Below are 20,779 nucleotides of genomic sequence, written 5' to 3'. Positions count from 1 at the left end.
TAATCAAGACTTACTCTCGATTGTCAAGTGTTGTTACTACGATAATAACAATCCGCGCCACATTTTCAAACAGCAATAACTTCGCTCAGAATAAACTAATTGTAATGCAATTTAAAATATACTCATTTTTCTTTTTCTTTTATTTTCTTTTAACTATTATAGCAAGAACCACCAGCTCTTTATCTAAATCTTACATATAATGCATAATTAAGCAATTATGTCAAACAAATCTAAGTTCCTTATTTGAACTAAGCTAATGATGTCATATCGGTAAAACGTATTTATTCTTTGTGAATATATGAATATATAAGAGAAGAAGATCTTGTTATCAGCTACGTTCGATTATTACCATTTTTATATTCGTCTAAACGTGGAATCATTGATTAACTTCCCTGAATAATTTATTTCACCACACGATTCCCTTTAAGATAAACCTTTAAGATATTCATTAACTCAAGACTTATGTTTGTGTGTCTAGGGGGAGAGGGGTGGAGGTGGGGAAACGAACGCGTGTTAGATTATTAGGTCTGCCATTGCGTGGTTCGATTCCCAAGCGAATTGGTGAATACTTAGTTTGTGTCGAGTAGACGTTATTATCTAAGTAATGACATCAGAACGTACTAAATGAAATGAAATGGGGCTTAACGGCCCACTTTTCTACTCCGGTTGAGATAAAGAATGGAATTTTGCCCCGGCAACGACTTTACAACTTCTTACTTACTGATCCTACACGGCTTCAGTACAATTTAAAGGCGCAAGAACAAATTCAGTTCAAACATGAGATGACGTCACAAAGAATCGCCAGAAATCATGTTCCTTTAGATTAAACATTACCTTTTCCCTCTAATTATGACGTACAAGCTGCATTTGGAAATTGTCATTTTACAGTTCGTCAAGAAACCCACACTTCTAATGTAGTCTGTAGAGAGAGTTTAACGCCCACTCGATACAAACTAGGTCATTTTTTGACTAACATAGTTTCATTTTTATTTCAATAATTCGCTTGCGTGTAGGGAATTTTAGCACTGATAGGAAACTGGAGAAAACCCCTTCCCCAGCCGCCGTCGTCATTTCCCCAAATACCACACGAATCGGACGCAAATTAACCTAAATACAAGATTGCCTGACACAAATCCGTGAACATCCGTTATTTTCTCAGACTGGTAAAAGCCAGCCACCTCCCTTAACGAAAGTCGGGAAATTCCATGATGTGCCATTGGAGTATTCACTGTTAATGTCCAGAGTGTTCAGACATTCTTAAATGTCAATGACATTACAAGTGAAGTAATTGAACATAAATTAGTGTAGAATGGTCGATTTATTGTTGTTTTTCCCCTGAAACCAACATATAGGATGATATATAAAGATACTAAATGTCAATGTTTTGCCATTAAAACCGAATTAATACAATTAGCTGCACGTTCGGGGATTAATTATGTATATGTAATCGACTTTTGGGGACAGAGAGTAATCCCTCTTGGATTAGTGGTGGCTGCTACGAACGTGACAATTTACCGTTTCGCAGACATTCGGTTACTCCGAGTTTCGTGTTAAAATTTGGGCGGGATCAAGACCTTTGGACGAGGCCAAGACTTTTGGACTGGACCAAGAAGTTTATATCCTTTGTGTTATTTGGATGGGACCAATTGCAAGAAGTTAATATTCTTGTGAAACTTCATTTGAAACATAGTCGGAATTTTGAGCGATTAACATATAAAGATATCAATAACATAGAAAACTGACACAGACACCTCAGTCGCTGAATTACAGCCGTATGCTTTTATGTACGCCTACATTGTGTATAAAACTTAGATCAGATTGCTCACAATGGCATAAGCATTCTGGTTGTTAGTGATTGTGAACCCGATACAGAAAACAGTTATCAATGGAATTTAATGAAACTTAGCATGGTTGTTTATAGGGGCATAAAATGGAATCCTTTCAAAATTCCAAATATTTCGATATGTTCCAGAGTTATTCCCCCATTTACTTTCAAATAAATGAAATCTTGTAAAGCGATACAAGATAGAGTTCTTGATAGATTTTAGTAACTTTGGAGTCCTGAATTTCAAATGCTTTTCACAAACTTTTATTTCAGGTCACCTATGGACATTTAAAGCTTTAATTGAATGTGATATACCTTAATATAAATGCCCCATGTCCTCTCTTTCTTTCTGTCATTGAGTCAAATGATTTGGAGTAATGTCGCCTGTCCGACTTCGTGGGATTTTCTTTAGGTCATCCGGTTTTCACCTGCGGCTAAAGCCTCAATACGTGAATTATTGAAATAAGAAAGAACCATAATATGTAAGTATCTTCTTTTCTTAGGTCAGGCGAGTACTTTCTTATCTTGGAAGGTATCGAGACTAAAAGAATAATTATTTCAGTTCTTGGAGACACGAGTAGCACTTTCGTGTCAATGAATAATAAATCAAGAGTAGAGAAAACATTCCCAGACAGGATAAAGACTGAATTGTTTATAATGAATACATAGACAAACTATTTAGTCCAATACAATGGCTATCAATTTGAATAGTTAAAGGAGCTAAATCTCTATTCTTTAGCCTGTAGAAATGGACACAAATGGGTCGCAACGGATTTAATAATATAATATTAATGTACATAAACTGATTTACAACCAATCGTTTCTGGTTGTACTGTAATTTCTAGGAGCCACGATGGCTTAGTGGGTTAAACGCGGGTTCGATCCCAGTGTTGGCCGAGAAAGTCCATCGTGATTTTCCGGGGTGGTTTTCCTTTGTCAGTTGTGCAGGACGGGGGGCCTGACAAGGGCAGTGTGTCTAATAATTCGGATGGGACGAAACACTGAGGTTTGGTGTATACATTGACGTGCACGTAAAAGATCACTTGGCAGTTGGAATTCGATATAAGAGTAGGCCTTAGCGCCGCTGTCCGGGCAAAATGTCCTTCATAGAACACTGTAAGGCGTATGCTCGTCTTCATTAGCTAAGTCCGAGCAGGACAGCAGAACGTTAAAACCCCATTTCATTTCATTTCACTGTAATTTCAAATCAGTTATGTTCGGCGAAATACGCAAAGAGTCCAACTTGATTAGTTATTCCAGTCTACACCGGTAGTATTCTCTTGTGGGACATGTTTAGCTTCGTCCATCGAGTCGCTTCATTACAAATGGCACTCAAAAGCATCCTGGCACGCGATCCGTTTTCCAATTTTAATATTTTCATTTTTTCTTAAAAATTGTATATCAGAAGCCCACCTTTTCATGGTAAGAAAGCAACATCAATGTTGATTTATATTAACCAATAAGTCGTGTTTGCAATTTAGAAGATTGTGGATGAAATTGAGTTGGAGACTTGTCTCCTTTAATATAGGTTAAAATGCTCATTTGGTAGTTTATTCACTATAACACAATTTTGATAGCATAGTTTCTTTTGGGGGTCAAGAAAACAGTTTTTTTTATAGACTGTGGAACCTACTGCCAAATGACCTCAGAACGCGACGTTGAAGTGTTGAGGGTGCTAATGACATTGCTAAAATAACTTCTTTCAGGGGATCAAGAAAACAAAACGCGTGGAACCTACTGCGAAATGACCGCAGAACACGACATTTAAGAATGACATTTAGACAATTTCTGAAGGTTTCTTGTGAGGATGATTCCATACTAATTTGTTATTCAAACTTTATCAATGTAAATTAAACCTGAAAATACTGACAATAGCCCTATTCATGCTCCATGAGGCGACTTCCCCTTTCTGGGTGATCCAAAGCACGTATTTCGCCGAGAATATTTGAATGAAAATTGACTAGAGAAACTTGGCACCACCACTGGTTTACAATACTAATATTGATACACCAAAGAAAGCATGCCACTGCATATTTAGCTTAAAGGGGAAATATTAGTAGTAACTACTCTTGTCACAGGAGTTACACATTTCTAATGGTCGCTTCAATATTGATTTAATAAATTAAACTATATTTTGCCACCTCTCGTTGACAAGGGTTTCCTTTACATAAATGAAATGAAATGGGGTTTAAGGCCCTATGTTTCTGCACCGACTGGGTTAATGAAGACGGCAATACGCCATAGAGTGTACTATGGGGACAATTTTGCCCGGAAAGCGGCGCTACGGCCTACTCTTATTTCAACTGCCAAGTGTTATTTTACGTTTGTACCACTGTGTAAACGGGACCGCAGTTTTTCGTCCTATCCGAAGGACTAGACACTGTCCTTGCCAGCCCCACTGACAAGAGAAAATTACGCGGCCAACACCGGGAGCGAGCCCGAGATCTCCTGGTTAGCGAGCCAGGGTTTCGCTTACTGAGTCACTGTCCCCCCACTCCCCTTCTGTGGTAACTGTTACTCTTGTCATTCACCTAGCACAATACATATTGGACCTTTAACCAGTACACATAATTGAATGACTCTGCGATAAAATAACGTTAAGATAACCAAGATAAGATAGATAACTCATTGACTATTATACCAAGCAGACATGACCCGAGGCGCGAGTTCATCGGATACTTCAACCTACTAATGAAGTGATAATATTAATATGAAGTGAAAGAAATCCTCTATCAATGGACCCTATTAAAGACGCTCGAAGTAATATTAAAACATGAAGAATAAGTGTCCATTCACACACTAATCACTTGATAGAGGTGTAATAAGTTTTAATCGCGCTTGTCACATTATTCCTGATCGATACGCAAAGAAAGAAACGTAGGATTATCATTATTCTCTTGGCAACTTCAGCATTACTGGTGAAAGTCCAATTTAAGGCACTAATATATTTTTTTTTAATACAGATATTTACAGACAAACAGGTATAGGCGGTTTGGATTAAGTGTGGGATGGTGTGTGTGTGTGAGAGAGAGAGAGAGAGAGAGAGAGAGAGAGAGAGAGAGAGAGAGATTAACGTCCATTTGACACAAACTAGGTCATTTCGGGACTAACACATGATTCAACTTTGTTTCATTAATTCGCTTGCGCGTAGGGGTCTTTAGCATTGGGTGAAAGCCCACGGGGTTGGACAGGCGACCATACTCATTGTTACGTACAATCGAAACCACGCCACTTGACTCAAAGACAGACATCATGAAGCAACGTGCACGCGTTAACCATTCGGCCATCCAGCCCCGCGTGGATATTGAGTACAAGTTCTTAACTTTATGCGTGGTCAATAAAGTTCAATCAGTGATCGAGATAATGTCTTGAGGCTAATGATGATACAAGATTATTGAAGATCTTGGCACAGAGCTATCGTAGCCAAAGGACTCATTATACAAAGATACAGTTCTTTCTTTCTACCCACTCGGGGCTTGAACCTCTAAATAAGATTTGGTTACGTGTGAGGGAAATTAGCCCGGAGGTCGACACTCCGGACTACTCTTTTTTTTAATTCCACCCTGCTGGAAATCCCCAAGAAACTTTCTCGACCCACACCGGAACCTAATCCGGAAATTCTGGTTAGCGAGCCATAGCTTTACTCATTGACACACTTCGGCTCCCACATACACTGTAAACATAGTTAGAAATGTATGAAAGTAACCATTACATCAATAATATGGTACAAAGTCAGTTCCTTTTTATTCCAGATAGGAGCCACGTGGTTCAATGAGTAATATAATAATACGTTGGCTCACTAACCTGGAGTTCCCGTGTTCGATCCCTGCGTTGGCGGAGAAGTTCATCGGGGGGTTTTAAACGTGGTTCCCCCTTGTTAGTGGTGTTGAACGTAGGGCCTGGCAAGGAACAACGTATAGACGAAAAACGAGGCCCCGTGTACACATTGGCGTGCACGTAAGAGATCCCTTGAAAGTTGGAATTCGAAATAAAAGTAGGCCGCAGCGCTGCTGTCCGGGTAAAACTTCCCTCATAGCACACAGCATGCCCGTCTTCATTAGTCCAGTCGGAGTAGAACAGTACGAACTGTATGATGTTACACCCCATTTCGTAAATGAAATGAAATGAAATGGGGTTTAACGTCCTACTGTTCTGCTCCTAACCTGGGCTAATGAAGACGGGCATACGCCATACAGTGTGCTATGAGGGAAATTTTGCCCGGGCAGCGGCACTACGGCCTACTCTTATATCGAATTCCAACTGCCAAGGGATCTTTTACGTGCACGCCAAAGTGTACACGGGACCTCGGTTTTTCGTCCCATCCGAACGACTAGACAGCTTTCCTTGTCAGCCCCTCCATCCTGCATCACTGACAAGGGAGAACCACGCCGGAAAATCTGGATGAACTTTCTCGGCCAATGCAGGGATCGAACACCCGACCTCCAGGCTAGCGAGCTAGCGTCTTACCCACTTAGCCACGTGATCCCCACACCCCATTTCGTTTTATTTCATCCCAGAGCCAGATTTTTCTATTATTACCAGTTTGGTGTAAATAGTCTTCATTTTGTATAATATAGTAAAACAAATCAAAGATAGTTTGTCAGTCATTTGCATTAACACTCACAAATATTTAAATGTAATAATGTGTAAATCAATTTTACTTAAAATGAAACAGTTCAAAATTAAGGGTCTGTTGCCAGACAATAAGCCAAGCAGTAGCTTCGTCCTTTGTATATCTGATATCAGGTACGTGGCCTATTGGCATGGATTTACTTTCCATCCAGTAGCTTCAAGTCCCAACAATCACTCACTGGATATAAACAGTTAGCGAGTTGTGGTGGTTCAGTGAATAAGTAGCTAGCTGATAAACCAGAAGGTCAAAGGTTCACATCTGGTGTTAGCCGAGAAGGTTCCTCGGGAATTCCAGTGTCATGCAAAAAACAACGTGCACTTAAAAGAACCCTTGACAGTTTGAATTCAAGATTGGGCGTAAACGCCTCTGTTCAGGCGATATTTCCATCAAAGCACATTGCATTCATTTTTACACGATTGTTGCTAAGAGTAGGACGATAATCTCCATTTCATTTCGTTTCAAACCAGTCAGTGGTGTAGTGCACGAGGCAGAGTTAGCACACCTTTTTAATGTCTTATTTGAAAGTTTATAAACAAGGCCTAACACGCAGTGCCGGATTAACCTTGTGGGGGGCCCATTGGGGTGTTTTCCTCCAGGATCTTTTTTTTAAATTAGAATTAATTTCAGTGCATCTGAGTCAATTTAGGCAGCGATTTCCTGGGCCCCCGAAAATCTGTTGGTACCTACCAGTCCCGGGGCCCCCAATATCCCTTACTGCCCAGGGCCCCTATCCTCGCCCCCTCAGCCCAGGTACTGGTTGGCTCCGTCCGGGATAAAATATTAGTATGACCCAGAATTGTGTGTGTGTGGGGGGGGGGGGCGGGACATTTGTCCCACTTTGCCCCCCACCCCCTAGATCCGGTACTGCTAACACGCTTTTAGTGATTCCCCCTTACCAAAAGCCAGTCGAGAGTAGTATTGCATAATTAAATAACCGCAGAAGAAATGAAATGAAATGAAATGGGGTTTAACATCCTACTGTTCTGCTCCTATACTGGGCTAATGAAGACGGGCATACGCCATACAGTGTGCTATGAGGGAAATTTTGTCCGGGCAGCGGCACTATTGCCTACTCTTATATCGAATTCCAACTGCCAAGGGATCTTTTACGTGCATTCCAATGTTTACACGGGACCTCGGTCTTTCGTGTCATCCGAAGGACTAGACAGCTGTCCTTGTCAGGCACTCCGTCCTGCATGCATCACTGACAAGGGGAAACCACGTCGGAAAATCGTGATGAACTTTCTCGGCCAATGCAGGGATCGAACACCCGACATCCAGGCTAGCGAGCCAGCGCCTTACCCAACTAGCCACCGTGGCTCCTAACCGCAGAAGAAGTGTATCTCCAAATTCTAATCTGTTAGCTTATATTTCTCTCTTGGTTCTCTACGATGGCAAATTCAATCAGTTGGGCGTATGTCCGTCTTTATTGTTGGCATGGATGGCCGAATGGTTTTGACGTGCGCGCTGTATCATAAGGTCTGTCATTAATTCAACTGGTGTGGTTTCGACACACCGGTTGTATGTGACAAGGAGTAGGGTCGCCTGTCCAACCTCGTGGGTTTTCTCCAGGTCCTCCGGTTTCCTCCCACTGCTAAATACCCCTACGCGCAAGCGAATTGTTGAAATAAAATTGCACCGTGTTTTTGAAATAAAATTGCACCGTGTTTTTGAAATAAAATTGCACCGTGTGTTAGTCCCGAAATGACCTGTTTGTATCGAGTGGACGTTAAACCCTATCTCTCTCCCTTCCCCCCCCCCGTCTTTATTAGCCCCGTTGGTGCAGAAAGGTAGGACATTAATCCCCATTTCATTCCTTCATTCTCAACGGTAGTGAATACAATCAGTTTGAAATGGGGAGTTCTCATTAAAAAGCTATAGTATATACTAGACGGACTCTAATTACTCTAGTCTAAACATACAATATTAATTATCTAAACTAGCCAAATCCAATTCCGATTGCTTAAGTGTTACCTACCATATTGAAAAAGTAATTAAGTAACGAAAACTGGTTTATTTCAACTCTCAGGTTTAGAATCGATTGGTTTCAATTAGTTCACTGGGTTACTGTTTATCTTGGCGAGTCTTGCGACAACAATTTTGGCTGAATGAAATGATTTAGCCAGTAGTACTTTTTCTTTCTAGAACCGGTCATATGGCTTCGTGCGAGTAAAGCGCTGGCACACTAACAGGGATTAGATCTACGGGATTTTCAAGCATGCTATCCCCTTGTCAATGGTGCAGGACGAAGGGTCTGGTAAGGTACTTGTCTAGTCGTTCGTATGAGATGAAAAACCGCGGCCCCGTGTACACATTACATGTACGTAAAAGACCCCTTCGAAATTGGGGTGCACCTGAAAGAACGATTGAAAGTTGGGATTCTATAGAAGAGTAAGCCGTAGTGGCGCTGTCTGGGTAAAGTTTCTTGGCAATTGTGTAATTGACAAAGCAAATGTGTGCGGTACATTTTTGTATGATAAACTAAACTTGTATTATTACCTTTTGTTTGGCTGCAGCTAACTGGAGTCTTCTCTTGTTGCCCTCATCACCATGGAAATTTTTAATCCATATATTGAATCCAATCTTTGAATAACTAAATATTAAAATCGCTAAGGGCCCAAAATAATGGAGCACCATAAGGGCCAAACTGTATCTATATTTATCCGTATTGTTCGACCATATTTCTAGGCACTGGCCACTCGTATTAGAGAAATATAAAATCTGTGATTTCAATAGCGCAGGCAAAGGAATGGCAAGGGAGATAACCCATATAGCCATTATAACAAACACTGTCTGCCTCGTTGTGATGCGTCTGAGAAACGGGTGAACAATAACAAAATAACGATCAATGCTCATTGCCACCAAGGTGTACGAACTTAAAAACACCGTAACTCCTTGAGAATACATGACAACCGGACACATTGCCACACCAAAGGGCCAATAATTCTTTAAATTCGCAACAAACGAGAACGGAATACAGAAGATGGCCACCAATATATCGCTTAGGGCTAAATTAAAGATGAAATAATTAGGCACGGTATGCATTCGTTTATAGGCAAACACTAAATAACACACAATACCGTTACCACTGATCGCGATAAAAGTGATGAGAAAATATAAAATTATCAGAATTGTTTCGGCAAATTTCGAAATTTTCCATGGAACAAAATCCTGGCTTTCAGCAGTAGTGTTCATTCTTTTTCCCTCGCAGCATTAAATACAATTTCATTTCTTAAATAAAAGAAGTTCCCACGTGAATCTGTATGATGGCGAAAGAAACAATATAGGTAAACTTGTGACATTCAATGATTAACTCTTTGTTTTTTGAACAAATCATTGTCCTCCCACTAAGTGTATTACACACACTGTGGCGTTGTCAATAACCCAGTGCCTTCTGTTAGAGTTGCTATTCTCACTTCCAAGCTAAATCAGATCCATACAACGCTGCAATATAATAAGAACTAAAGTTAGCCAATATGCGGGATACGCACATCGATATTCCTTACATGCCATTAATATATGATATAGATTTACCCATAAACCAGATTTCAAGAATTAATAAAACATATATATATCTACCGTAAACATAGAAGTACTTGTTCTTTATTATGTATGTGTATCCGAATATATAGAGGATATTTGTCGTTTTAGAGTGAATAAAATATTTTATTTCATCGAGAAGCAAGAAAACTTATATTTTCACGATTGCGTAGCATTCGTGAAAATATAAACGTTTTCTTGCTTCGAGATGAAATAAAATATGTTATTCACGACAAAACGATAAATGTTCTATTTATTTTATGATTTTACAATCATTTTAGGTAAAAACAACATGGACTACTGCTAGCCAGTGGAATAACACTTTTATTTCACTGATAAAACGCGGTATTCCACTACTGATCATAAAATAAATTAGCATAACCGTAAAACTACACTACTTTGTTTCACGGCAAGCGATGAAAAGATAAAAGGTATGCCGACACAAATTGATTTAAAAACACTTTAACATTTTAAAGTACTTTTTCATACACACGCATGTATACTATTATATCGTACTTCTATATTTACGGTAGATGAATACGTAAATAAATAAAACATACGCCCAATCAACCATTTTTACTTCTTCTTTTTGAAATACATTAAACATACAGTACATATATACTGGGTTGCTATTGTCGCACGAAACAAAAGCATGCAACACTAACGTGTCAATAAAAGGGACTATGCCGCTATGATCAGAGTCTCAAAAATAAAAGTCTGAGTACGTATGAAATTTATGTGCCAAAATATAGAGGAATGGTGTATTTACCTTGTCTCAAAATTTCAGCTAAAAAAATTGAGTCGTTTGGACGTGAACCTCAAAACTACTTATCCGGGCACCTAACCCTTTTAAGATTTTGGGTTAATTGTTTCCTTGTGTGACCTGATAATCGATTCCCGTTCCTTTAAAGGTTTATACAAGGAATGACCCATGTGCTGTACTTGATAACGAAAGGTAAATTTCACCTACACATTATTTTTATAAAATAAAAGTCTGGTTTTATCCAGACACCGCATAATACAGCTTTGGACACCGGTCTCCAATTTCAGATGAAGACTCACGGGTTTAAGTTGTTTGAAAACGTATCACTTAATTATATTGAATTAGTAGCTCGGCTCTTATGTAGAGGATTTTAAGGGATTTTAACACAAAATTAAGCAGTTTTAGTCTCCAAAATATTATCGGGATTGAAACTACATGTTTCAATTTTGTTTAAAAAAATATCAAATCTTATACCCACAAACAGCAATCAAAGGTAGAGAGGACAATCATTCTACCTAGACTAGAAAACTAAACATACCAATAATTACAAAGCATTATAATCAGAAATAAGATGTTTCTTCCGTCTATACATCTAAATGTGATAGAAGACTGACGATACCAAAAATTATCAAGCATATTATATAGGAAAAAATAGCTAAATGGCGAAGATGAGTCTACTGTCTATTCATGAAATTAACCATACCAACAATTACCAAGCATTATATACAGAAATAAATAGCTAAATGGCGAAGATGAGTCTACTGTCTATTCATGAAATTAACCATTCCAACAATTACCAAGCATTATATACAGAAATAAATAGCTAAATGGCGAAGATGAGTCTTCCGTCTATACATGTACTACATGTGATAAAAAAATGGCGAAGATGAGTCTTCCGTCTATACATGTACTACATGTGATAAAAAAATAACCATACCAAGCATTATATACAGAAATAAACAGCTAAATGGCGAAGATGAGTCTTCCGTCCATAAAAAATACCAACCATTACAAAGCATCATGCACACAAATAAACAGCTAAATGGCGAAGATGAGTCTTCCTTCCCCAAAAAAATACCAACCATTACAAAGCATCATACACAGAAATAAACAGCTAAATGGCGAAGATAAGTCTTTCGTCTATACATGTACTAACCATACGGAATAGAATTCTGACTATAATTCAATATATTTCATATGATATATTGATATATTTCTCCACTGTATCGTGATGATATACATTACATTGTTTTATGTAACAGCACGATACCCTAGTGTAGTTTTAATCAAGGTACACGGAGTGAAACAGAATATGACATATGATAAGAATGTGATAGGTGTATAAAGATTTATATATGTATAGTCATTTGATGTACTGATTTACGATATACACAAAAGACATAAATAAATGAAATGGGGGTTAAGTTCTATTTTTTTGCACCGATTGGGCTATTAATGAAGACGAGCATACGTTATACAGTATGCTAAGAAGGAACTTTCGACCCGACAGCAGCGCTACAACCTAATGAACGTACGTGGAGTGAAACAGTGTATAATATATGATATGAATGTACATAATAGATTTTGAATGAAAAAAATCAAATGGGGTTTAACGCCCTACTATTCTGCACCGATTGTAGTAATGAAGATGGTTATATCATGCGCGATACAGTGTGTTATCTTGGTAGCAATCAGCATTGATCGTTATTAATTTGTTATTGTGCACCCTTTTCTCAGACGCATCACAACGACTCCGACAGCTTTTGTTAAATTGGTCAAATGGGTTATCTCCCTTGCCATTCATTTGCCTGCGCTATTGAAATGACAGATTTTATATTTCTCGAATATGAGTGGCCTTGCCTAGAAATATGGTCAAATAATACGGATAAATATCGTCACAGTTTGGCCCTTGGCGATTTTAAAAATTGGTTATTCAAAGATTGGGTTCAATATATGGATTAAAAATTCCCATGGTGATGAGGGCAACAAGAGAAGACTCCAGTTTGTCAACTACTCAAATGTCAAGGGTTATCAGGCATTCTTAATAAATTAAACTTAAACCCATCAAATACAGTACAATTTTAATAATGTTAACTAGTCCAATGGGAGATGAAATGAAATGGGGGATTAACGTTCTACTTGTCTGGACCGATTGGACTAATGCACACTGGCTTACACCATAGAGTGTGCTATAACTATAAGGGAAATCTTGCCAGGACAGTGGCGCTATGACCTACTCTTGTATATAGAATTCCAACCGTCAAGGGCTCTATTACCTGCAAGCCAATGCGTACACGAGACTTCGAATTTTCGTCTTATCCGAACGACTAGACACTGTCCTTACCAGACCCATCAACCACTGATGGGGGCGGGGGGGAGGGGGCACACTCGAAAAATTCCGAGAAACATTCTCGGCCAACACGGGACCTCCTGGTTAGTGAGCCAGTGTATTACTCACTGTGCCAGTTACGATTAAGTGTCCTGCTTGATACTGTATTATTATAATCATAATATTATTATTTTTATTATTATTCGATTTATATAGCGCTTCATTACACATTAGTGTTTCTAAACGCATGCACACCAAAACAGTTCTCGGGGATGTTTTGGAAACATTTTAGCTGCTTTGTCGGAGAAAGCATATTATTCTCCAGAACGTTTACTATATTTATGAATCCTCAATATCCTTCGATCACATAAAGAACGAAGGTTGGAATGCGGGGAGTATAGAAATCAAAGAGTTCTTTTAAATAACTGCGTGCAGTGTCAGAATAAATTGATTTAACCACATTCACAAGAGCTTTAAAAATTGAACCCTCGCTCGAACTGGAAGCCAATGGAGTTTCTGTAGCTTAGCTGATTTATGATCAAAGATTCGTGTTCTAGTTAAAGAAACGTGCAGCATTGTTTTGCGCTTTTGGTAGTCTGTTTAAAGCTATTGCTGGTGCTCCTAGTAGAACTGAATTTGCATAGTCCATATGCGATGTTACTAATGCTCTAGCAATACCCTGGCAGGCATCAGAACGTATTAAGATACGTATTCCCGAAATAGCTCTAATTTGAAGATGCATTTTCCGTGTGATACTATTGATTTGGGAACTGCATGGGGACATAAATTCATCGGTCACATATTCCAAAGCAATCTGGGTAGCTGCGGTGGCTAAGTAAGTAAGACGTTGGCTCTCTAGTCTGGATTCTCGGGTTCGATACCGGTGTTGGCCGAGATATTTCGGCGTGGTTTCTACTTGTCAGTGGTGCAGGGTGAAGTGCTGGTGCGGTAGTGCAGTTGTCTAGTCGTTGGAATGGAACGACAAACCGAGATCCCGTGTAAAAAAACATCTGTGTAGTCGTTCGGATGGGACGAAAAACCGAGGTCCCGTGTACACATTGGCATGCACGTAAAAGAACGCAATATCAGCCTTCAATGTGCTGCTCCCGGGCAATAAGACACGTGACATTCATTAGTAATCAAATGTTATTGCGATATTGTTTGCAAGCATTTTTATATAATGCCATTTCCACAAAGAATGTCCAGGGGTGCTTTACAATAAACAAATGATAAAACATGAATGCATAAAGCAAACGGTCACAGATGTTCATTAATAAAAATATATCGCAAATCTTCAAAGTAATAAATAAATTGACATGATTCAGATAGTTTATCATAAGCTTTTTTAAAAACAGATGCGTTTTAAGATTTATATGAAAATTTGATAATGAATATTGGCTGTGAATATACTATGGAGGTTTATTCCATAGTATTGGAGCTACAATTCCAGATGATCCTGTATCAATTAATGGCCTGAGCAGACAGTTTCGGCTGTTAGAAAGAAAAAATATTAAACGCATACCTTAGTGTTAAGCCAGCGTAAGATTATAAACACCAGACTTGTATACATTTCGGAAATAGTTCATGGAAATCTAGAGGCATCTGAGAAACACCTTTTAAACACAGTGCTTAATGGTGCATTATGTATGATGTATTAATTTGGTCTAGAGAAATGATTACATGTATCAATAATAATTCCTATAACATTTGAGGCCAAACGAAAGTGTTGCATTAGTCAGACTTAGCTCTACATAATGCACTATTAATAAAGAAAAGGGAGAAAAGTGAAGTAGCAAATTGTTCATTCAATTCAAATCTGAACGACACAGTGCTTCATAAAGGAATATAAATGAAATGAATTTGAACTCCCTACTGTTCTGCTCTCACTATGCTAATGAAAACTGGCAATTTCGCCCGTACAGCGGCATTACAGTCTGATCTTATATCGAATTTTCTTACGTGTTCACCAATCCGGACGACTATACCTCGTTGAACTCGTCAGGCCCTCAGCCCAGCACCACCGACAATGGAAAACAACGCTGGAAAACATTCTCGGCTCGACCGGAAGTGAATCCGAGAACCCCTGGTTAGCAAGACGGTATCTACTCACTGAGCCACCACGGCTCCCTGTTTCGAATTAAAACTGCCAATGGTTCTATTACGTACACGCCAATGTGTACGAGGCAGCGGTAGCTAAGACAATTGCACAAAGACATACAAAACAAGTTATACAGGGAGTGGGGAAGGGGAAATCTCAGTTTTCAATTAAAGCAATATGAATCCTTTGAAAAGTAAATTGCTGTGAAAAATGAATTCCTAATAGAAATATCGATCAAAAAATGTTTCAATTCCATTCAGTATTTAAAAAGTTATCACGGCAACATGACAACATAAATATTGAATTCTAATTCTCGTTTTTAATTTCGAACATTTTGGAAAATATTGAGTTTTAAAAAAAGTTTATTGACTCCTTTAAGTCGTTAGAAATTTGATATTTTAGCGAAAAAAATGCAAATGTCGCATTGTGGCTTTAATCTTGGAGGGCTTCTTTACCGTAAGAATAACATTTGCTAGCTAAATAAACATTATAGAATCGACACTACATGAAACCACTATGAAAGAAAGCCCCACGGGTGCTTAGTTATATTTATAAATTCTTCAAATAATAAACTGAATAAAGTCTTGTATTGAACGGATTAAAACACTTTTAAGTTTTTACACAAAGTTTCAGGAAATGGTCATGTTTCAGATTACACAAAACATTACATAGCGTACACACAAAAAGTAGTGATCCGAACAAAAAATAAGATGTCAAATCGTCAGCTGCAAATGAAAGGAAATGAATTAGGGTTTAACTGCTAGGCGAATAAAGAAGGGCACACGCCATACACGGTGCTATAAGAGATTTTTTGCTCTGGCAGCGGTGCTAAAGCGCACTTGTATTTCGAATTCCAACAGTCAATGGGGATACTCGATTGAATGTTCCGGAATTAAATTCTCGCAATTCTCGAAAAAAGTGTCAATCGAGTGAAAAGGAAAACGCATGTGCCGACTGCATAAACAATATCTCAACCAATCATGGCAGCTGTAACATATTTGTTACTTAAAATACGTCACGATTCTACTCACACCACCTCAGCACTGTCGGGACAGGCAGAACTGTGACAGGACTGATTTCCGTATCACTTGATTGTAATTATATCCACTCGGGACGCTCCGGACTGACAATCGCGCACCCCCAATATTACGTCCCATCTGAAAGACTAGCAGCGAAACCGAGACACCGTGGTTAGCGTGTCAGCATCTTACTCACTTATATGACATGTCAAATCGTAACCTGCAATAGGGGCTGTAACTCGAGAATTGATTTATCATCTTTCTTCACTACTTGTTTTGAATGTTTATTGAACAATCTTGCGAGGGCTGGTCTGTAACCTAAATGATAGTAGTATAAATCTTGATTGGTTTCAAATAAAAGAGAGAGAGAGAGAGAGAGAAATGGGGTTTAACGTCCACTCGACACAAACCAGGTCATTTCGGGGCTAACATACGTTTTTTTTTTTAAATTTTATTTACATAATTCGCTTGCGCGTAGGGGTCTTTAGCAGTGGGAGGAAACCGGAGGACCCGGAGAAAACCCACGAGGTTGGACAGGCGACCCTACTCCTTGCCACGTACAACCGGGGATTCGAAACCACGCCAGTCGACTCAATGATAGACTTTATGATACAGCGCGCGCACGCTAACCATTCAGCCATCCAACCCCCCATTCAAATAAAAGACATAGTCTCTTGTAACCTTTAGAAGATACACAAGCGGATTATTGGCTGAGACTAATTAAAATTCGCGATTTCCGGTTTTATAACAGTAAAGGATTTTTTAAATGGCATGGATCATTAAAAACCGCAAAATGGCGACATCGTCTGGCCTTTTAGCTAAAGATACATTTTCTAAATATACCTTTATGGTTTCAGACAGCTAATTCTCTAGCTTACCACTGACTGCAATGTTTTGACCTATAACATTTTATTTTGTAAAACGTACCGATGATTTGAATCTTTATAAAGGTCCCAACTTGTCGCAACCAACTGATAAAAATCTCGATCATCTCTAATTCTTAAATTAGTTGGCTGTCAAAGTAATGTTTATTTACCGTGACGTCATCGAGAGTTGAACAAATGTTCTGCCCCGACTGGGGTAATGAAGACAGGCATACGCCATACTGTGTGCTATGAACGAATGAACGAAATTTTGCCCGGACAGCGGCGCAACGGCTTACTCTTATATCAAATTCCAACTGCCAAGAGATCTTTGACGTGCACACCAATGTGTACACCGGACCTGCGTTTTTCGTCGCATCCGAACAACTACACATTGTCCCTTGCTAGGCCTCTGTCCTGTACCACTAACAAGTGGGAACTACGCCGGAAAATTTCGGCCAACCTCCAGTGAAAGTCGATCTGCCGAGAGAATTATCATGTGGGTTTGTTAATTGGTTGTAATTAGAGAACGTAAATAGAATTATATATAAACATAACACGCTAGTTATTAGTTTATTATCTGTTATTTGTGTTCTGGTAATGATGCATAATGTCTGCATTAAAAGGAATGGGGGAGAGCAATTAATATACATTGGTTATTATATTCTGGTAATGATACATAATGTTAGGGTGGCCGTGCGTTAAAATTTTCCCTACAGAAAGTTGGACTCGACACGACGAATGTGCACGCTTCAGTGGCTTGTCCAGAAGTGATTTCTGGCTAACTACGCAGTATGATAATACTCAGCGCAAGAGTCTATGAGACTACAGATAGTCATCGCACGTGCAATTCCTTACACATCTATCAACTATTACAGCCTTAAGAAATCTATTGTTGACGATTCTGAATAGTAGTAATATTTAACATTTTGGTTATTACAGCAGCTTTTGAAATTACGTTCGTTTTATTTTTTAAATTGCTTTATCATTAACTGTACCGTTAGGAGCGACATCTTTTGGTTTAGTACAAATAATATATCTGAAACACATGCGTTAGGCAAGAACATAATACTGCAGTAGTTTCATATTACTTTTACAAAGTTCTTAAAACAATTGTTGAGTTGCCTAACGTGCGTGTTTCTAAATTCAATTTCTTGTTCCAGCTTTCTGTTATGTTTCGTAAAAATGTAGTCTTGATTATTCCGGCCTGTCAATCAGATGTAGAATGGTCGGTCGCCTGGTTAAGCGAGCTAATTTCAAAACAAGGGCACGTAACCTATTTTTTACTCACAAGTGTCCGGATGTTATGGCCGACACTTGTAACCATCTTTCAGTGTATTATTTATGAATGGTTAAATGGTCATAGCTTATTAAGTACAACATGACCGTTTATTTAGTGACTATAATTGTGTGTGAGAGAGAGAAGAGAGAGAGAGAGAGATTAACGCCCACTCAACACAAACTAGGTCATTTCGAGAGACAGATGAAATGAAATGAAATGGAGTTAAAGGTCACCGGAAAAGGTTCATATTTTTTTTTAAATAAAGCAAGTAATTATGTCAACATATCCTTTCCATAAGTATAACACGAACCCGAATGTCAATATTACCTGCAACAGGTAAATTCCAACATTACTAATTTCCGCCATTCTTCGTGGGTAGTCGTAACTTTCCGTATCTGTGACGTCATTTTAGTCTTTCTGCTCACATTTTAGTCTATATTTCTATGTGCAGAAGGACTAAAATGACGTCACGGATTGCTTATTGACGGAACGATACGACTACCAACGGAGAACGGCGGAAATAACTAATGTTGAAATTTACCTTTTGCAGGTAATATTGACATTCGGGTTCGGGTTATACTTATGGAAAGGATATGTTGACATTATTACTTGCATTATTTAAAAGAATTATGAACCTTTTCCGGTGACCTTTAAGCGTCCTGTTAACTCACGAAAGCCGTGCCATAAATATAACTTAGCTATTCTATTACATGAAGTTATATGCTTTTTTGGGACATTCGTTGGTCGTTCTATTTACAGAACATCTCGAAATTAGTCATTAACTGGTCTATTTAATAAAGTTATCAGTGCAAATTCAAGCCACTTCTAAAACTACGGAAGACCATTAGGGACAATTAATCTGAAAATTGCATTGTATAACATGCCAAAAAGCGGTCTGGCTGAGTGGGGCATGGTGTAGGCAGGCCGTCGTCAGTAGCCCGATTGGAGCGTAAAAGTCGAAAGTTACAAAAATCTCATTTTACAAATTGACTTTTTTCTCTCAATCGAAACAAAGCGATTGGATGTGATCACAAACATATGCCATTTTGCATTAATAAAAAAAGTAGAATATTAAATTTGGACAATCTGGATTTTTTTTAGGGGGATTTTAATATAAAATCAAAAATGAAACATACTCCGCGAGTACTGCTAATATTAGTAATGACAACGAAAAATCAAAAAAAAATAAAAAAATCGGACACTTAGTAAACACAGGACAAAGTTATCAAGTCCCTGGGTCATCGGATAGCGCGATGCTAAATAGAATAGAACACCACGGCCATTTACGAGTTTACGATAAAAAAAGATAGCCTCTATCGATTACCAAGTACCGTTGCCACGATAATAAACAATCTACGTTATTTGTCAAAACTGCAAGCACTCATAACTTCGCACAGAATAAATTAATTTGACTTATAATCGTTCAATATTATTCATTTTTCATTATCTATATTTGAACTATTACAGCAAGAACGGTTAGCCCTTTATCTAAGTCTTACATAATGAATCTTTAATTACATACAATGTCTGAAGAATGTTATAACATGAACTGACATAATGTAATTCCGAAATAATCATTTCACAAAATCAAGACATCAATTATAAGCTTGTTCGCTTCTATTTATGGTATACGTGTATCTCGTCTAGACTGTTAAATAATATTTTATTATCAAACAATGCAATATATAGGAATATACCAAGACGATGGGATAAACGCCACACTATTAAATAAATTTATAATGAAAATCTATTTTTCACATCCGACAAAAAAAAATGTTTTTGTCATAAATAAAAATATCGAATAACATCGATCATTATTATGGACGATTTGGAATGTTTATAATGTCGGACGTTTTTAGTTTGAATAATTTCCTCGTGATATATGATTGATGTCACTTGACCCGACATCTTTAACGAGGTCGAACGGATGTTGTTGGCGCTATCAGATCATAGACAAAATATCGTTATTAGCGCATTAACAGATAATTCGCGCAGTCGGAAAGTCGTCGCATGCATTACACAGGCGACCGTACTTCTTGCCAAGAGCTAGGAATCGAAACCACGCCACTTGATTCAATGACAGAACTTGTGATCTAAAAGTACATGTTAGACAAATAAGCCCCCACCCACCCACCCACCCCGCCCAGAAGTAATAGTGTGCGTATTGAAAATGAAATGAAATAGGGTTTAACGTCCTAATGTTTTTTGCTCCGAACTGGACAAATGATAACGGGCATACGCCATACAGTGTGCTATGAGGGAAATTTTGCCCGGACAGCGGCAAGGGATCTTTTACGTGCACGGCAATGTGTACACAGGACCCCGGTTCTTCGTCCCATCCGGACGACTAGACAGCTGTCGTTGTCAGGCCTTCCGTCCAGCATCACAGACAAGGGGGGGGGGGTAAAATGGTATATTTACAGGTAG

At 38.5% G+C, this 20,779-nt stretch overlaps 1 protein-coding gene across 1 annotated transcript in view; it reads right to left on the bottom strand.

The window, feature by feature from the left end:
- LOC126811661 (RYamide receptor) overlaps positions 1-20,779 on the bottom strand; it is an 80,007-nt gene that overhangs the window by 21,430 nt on the left and 37,798 nt on the right. Inside the window, exon 2 of the mRNA XM_050537473.2 lies at positions 8,958-9,902. Coding sequence (XP_050393430.1) covers positions 8,958-9,653 — 696 coding nt within the window. The 5' untranslated portion in view covers positions 9,654-9,902. The remainder of the gene's footprint in view (positions 1-8,957; positions 9,903-20,779) is intronic.

Source organism: Patella vulgata, chromosome 2 (assembly GCF_932274485.2).
Source record: "Patella vulgata chromosome 2, xgPatVulg1.2, whole genome shotgun sequence".
NCBI lineage: Eukaryota > Metazoa > Mollusca > Gastropoda > Patellidae > Patella > Patella vulgata.
Note: the sequence above shows the minus strand (reverse complement) of the source record. Positions and strands in the feature narration are given on the sequence as shown.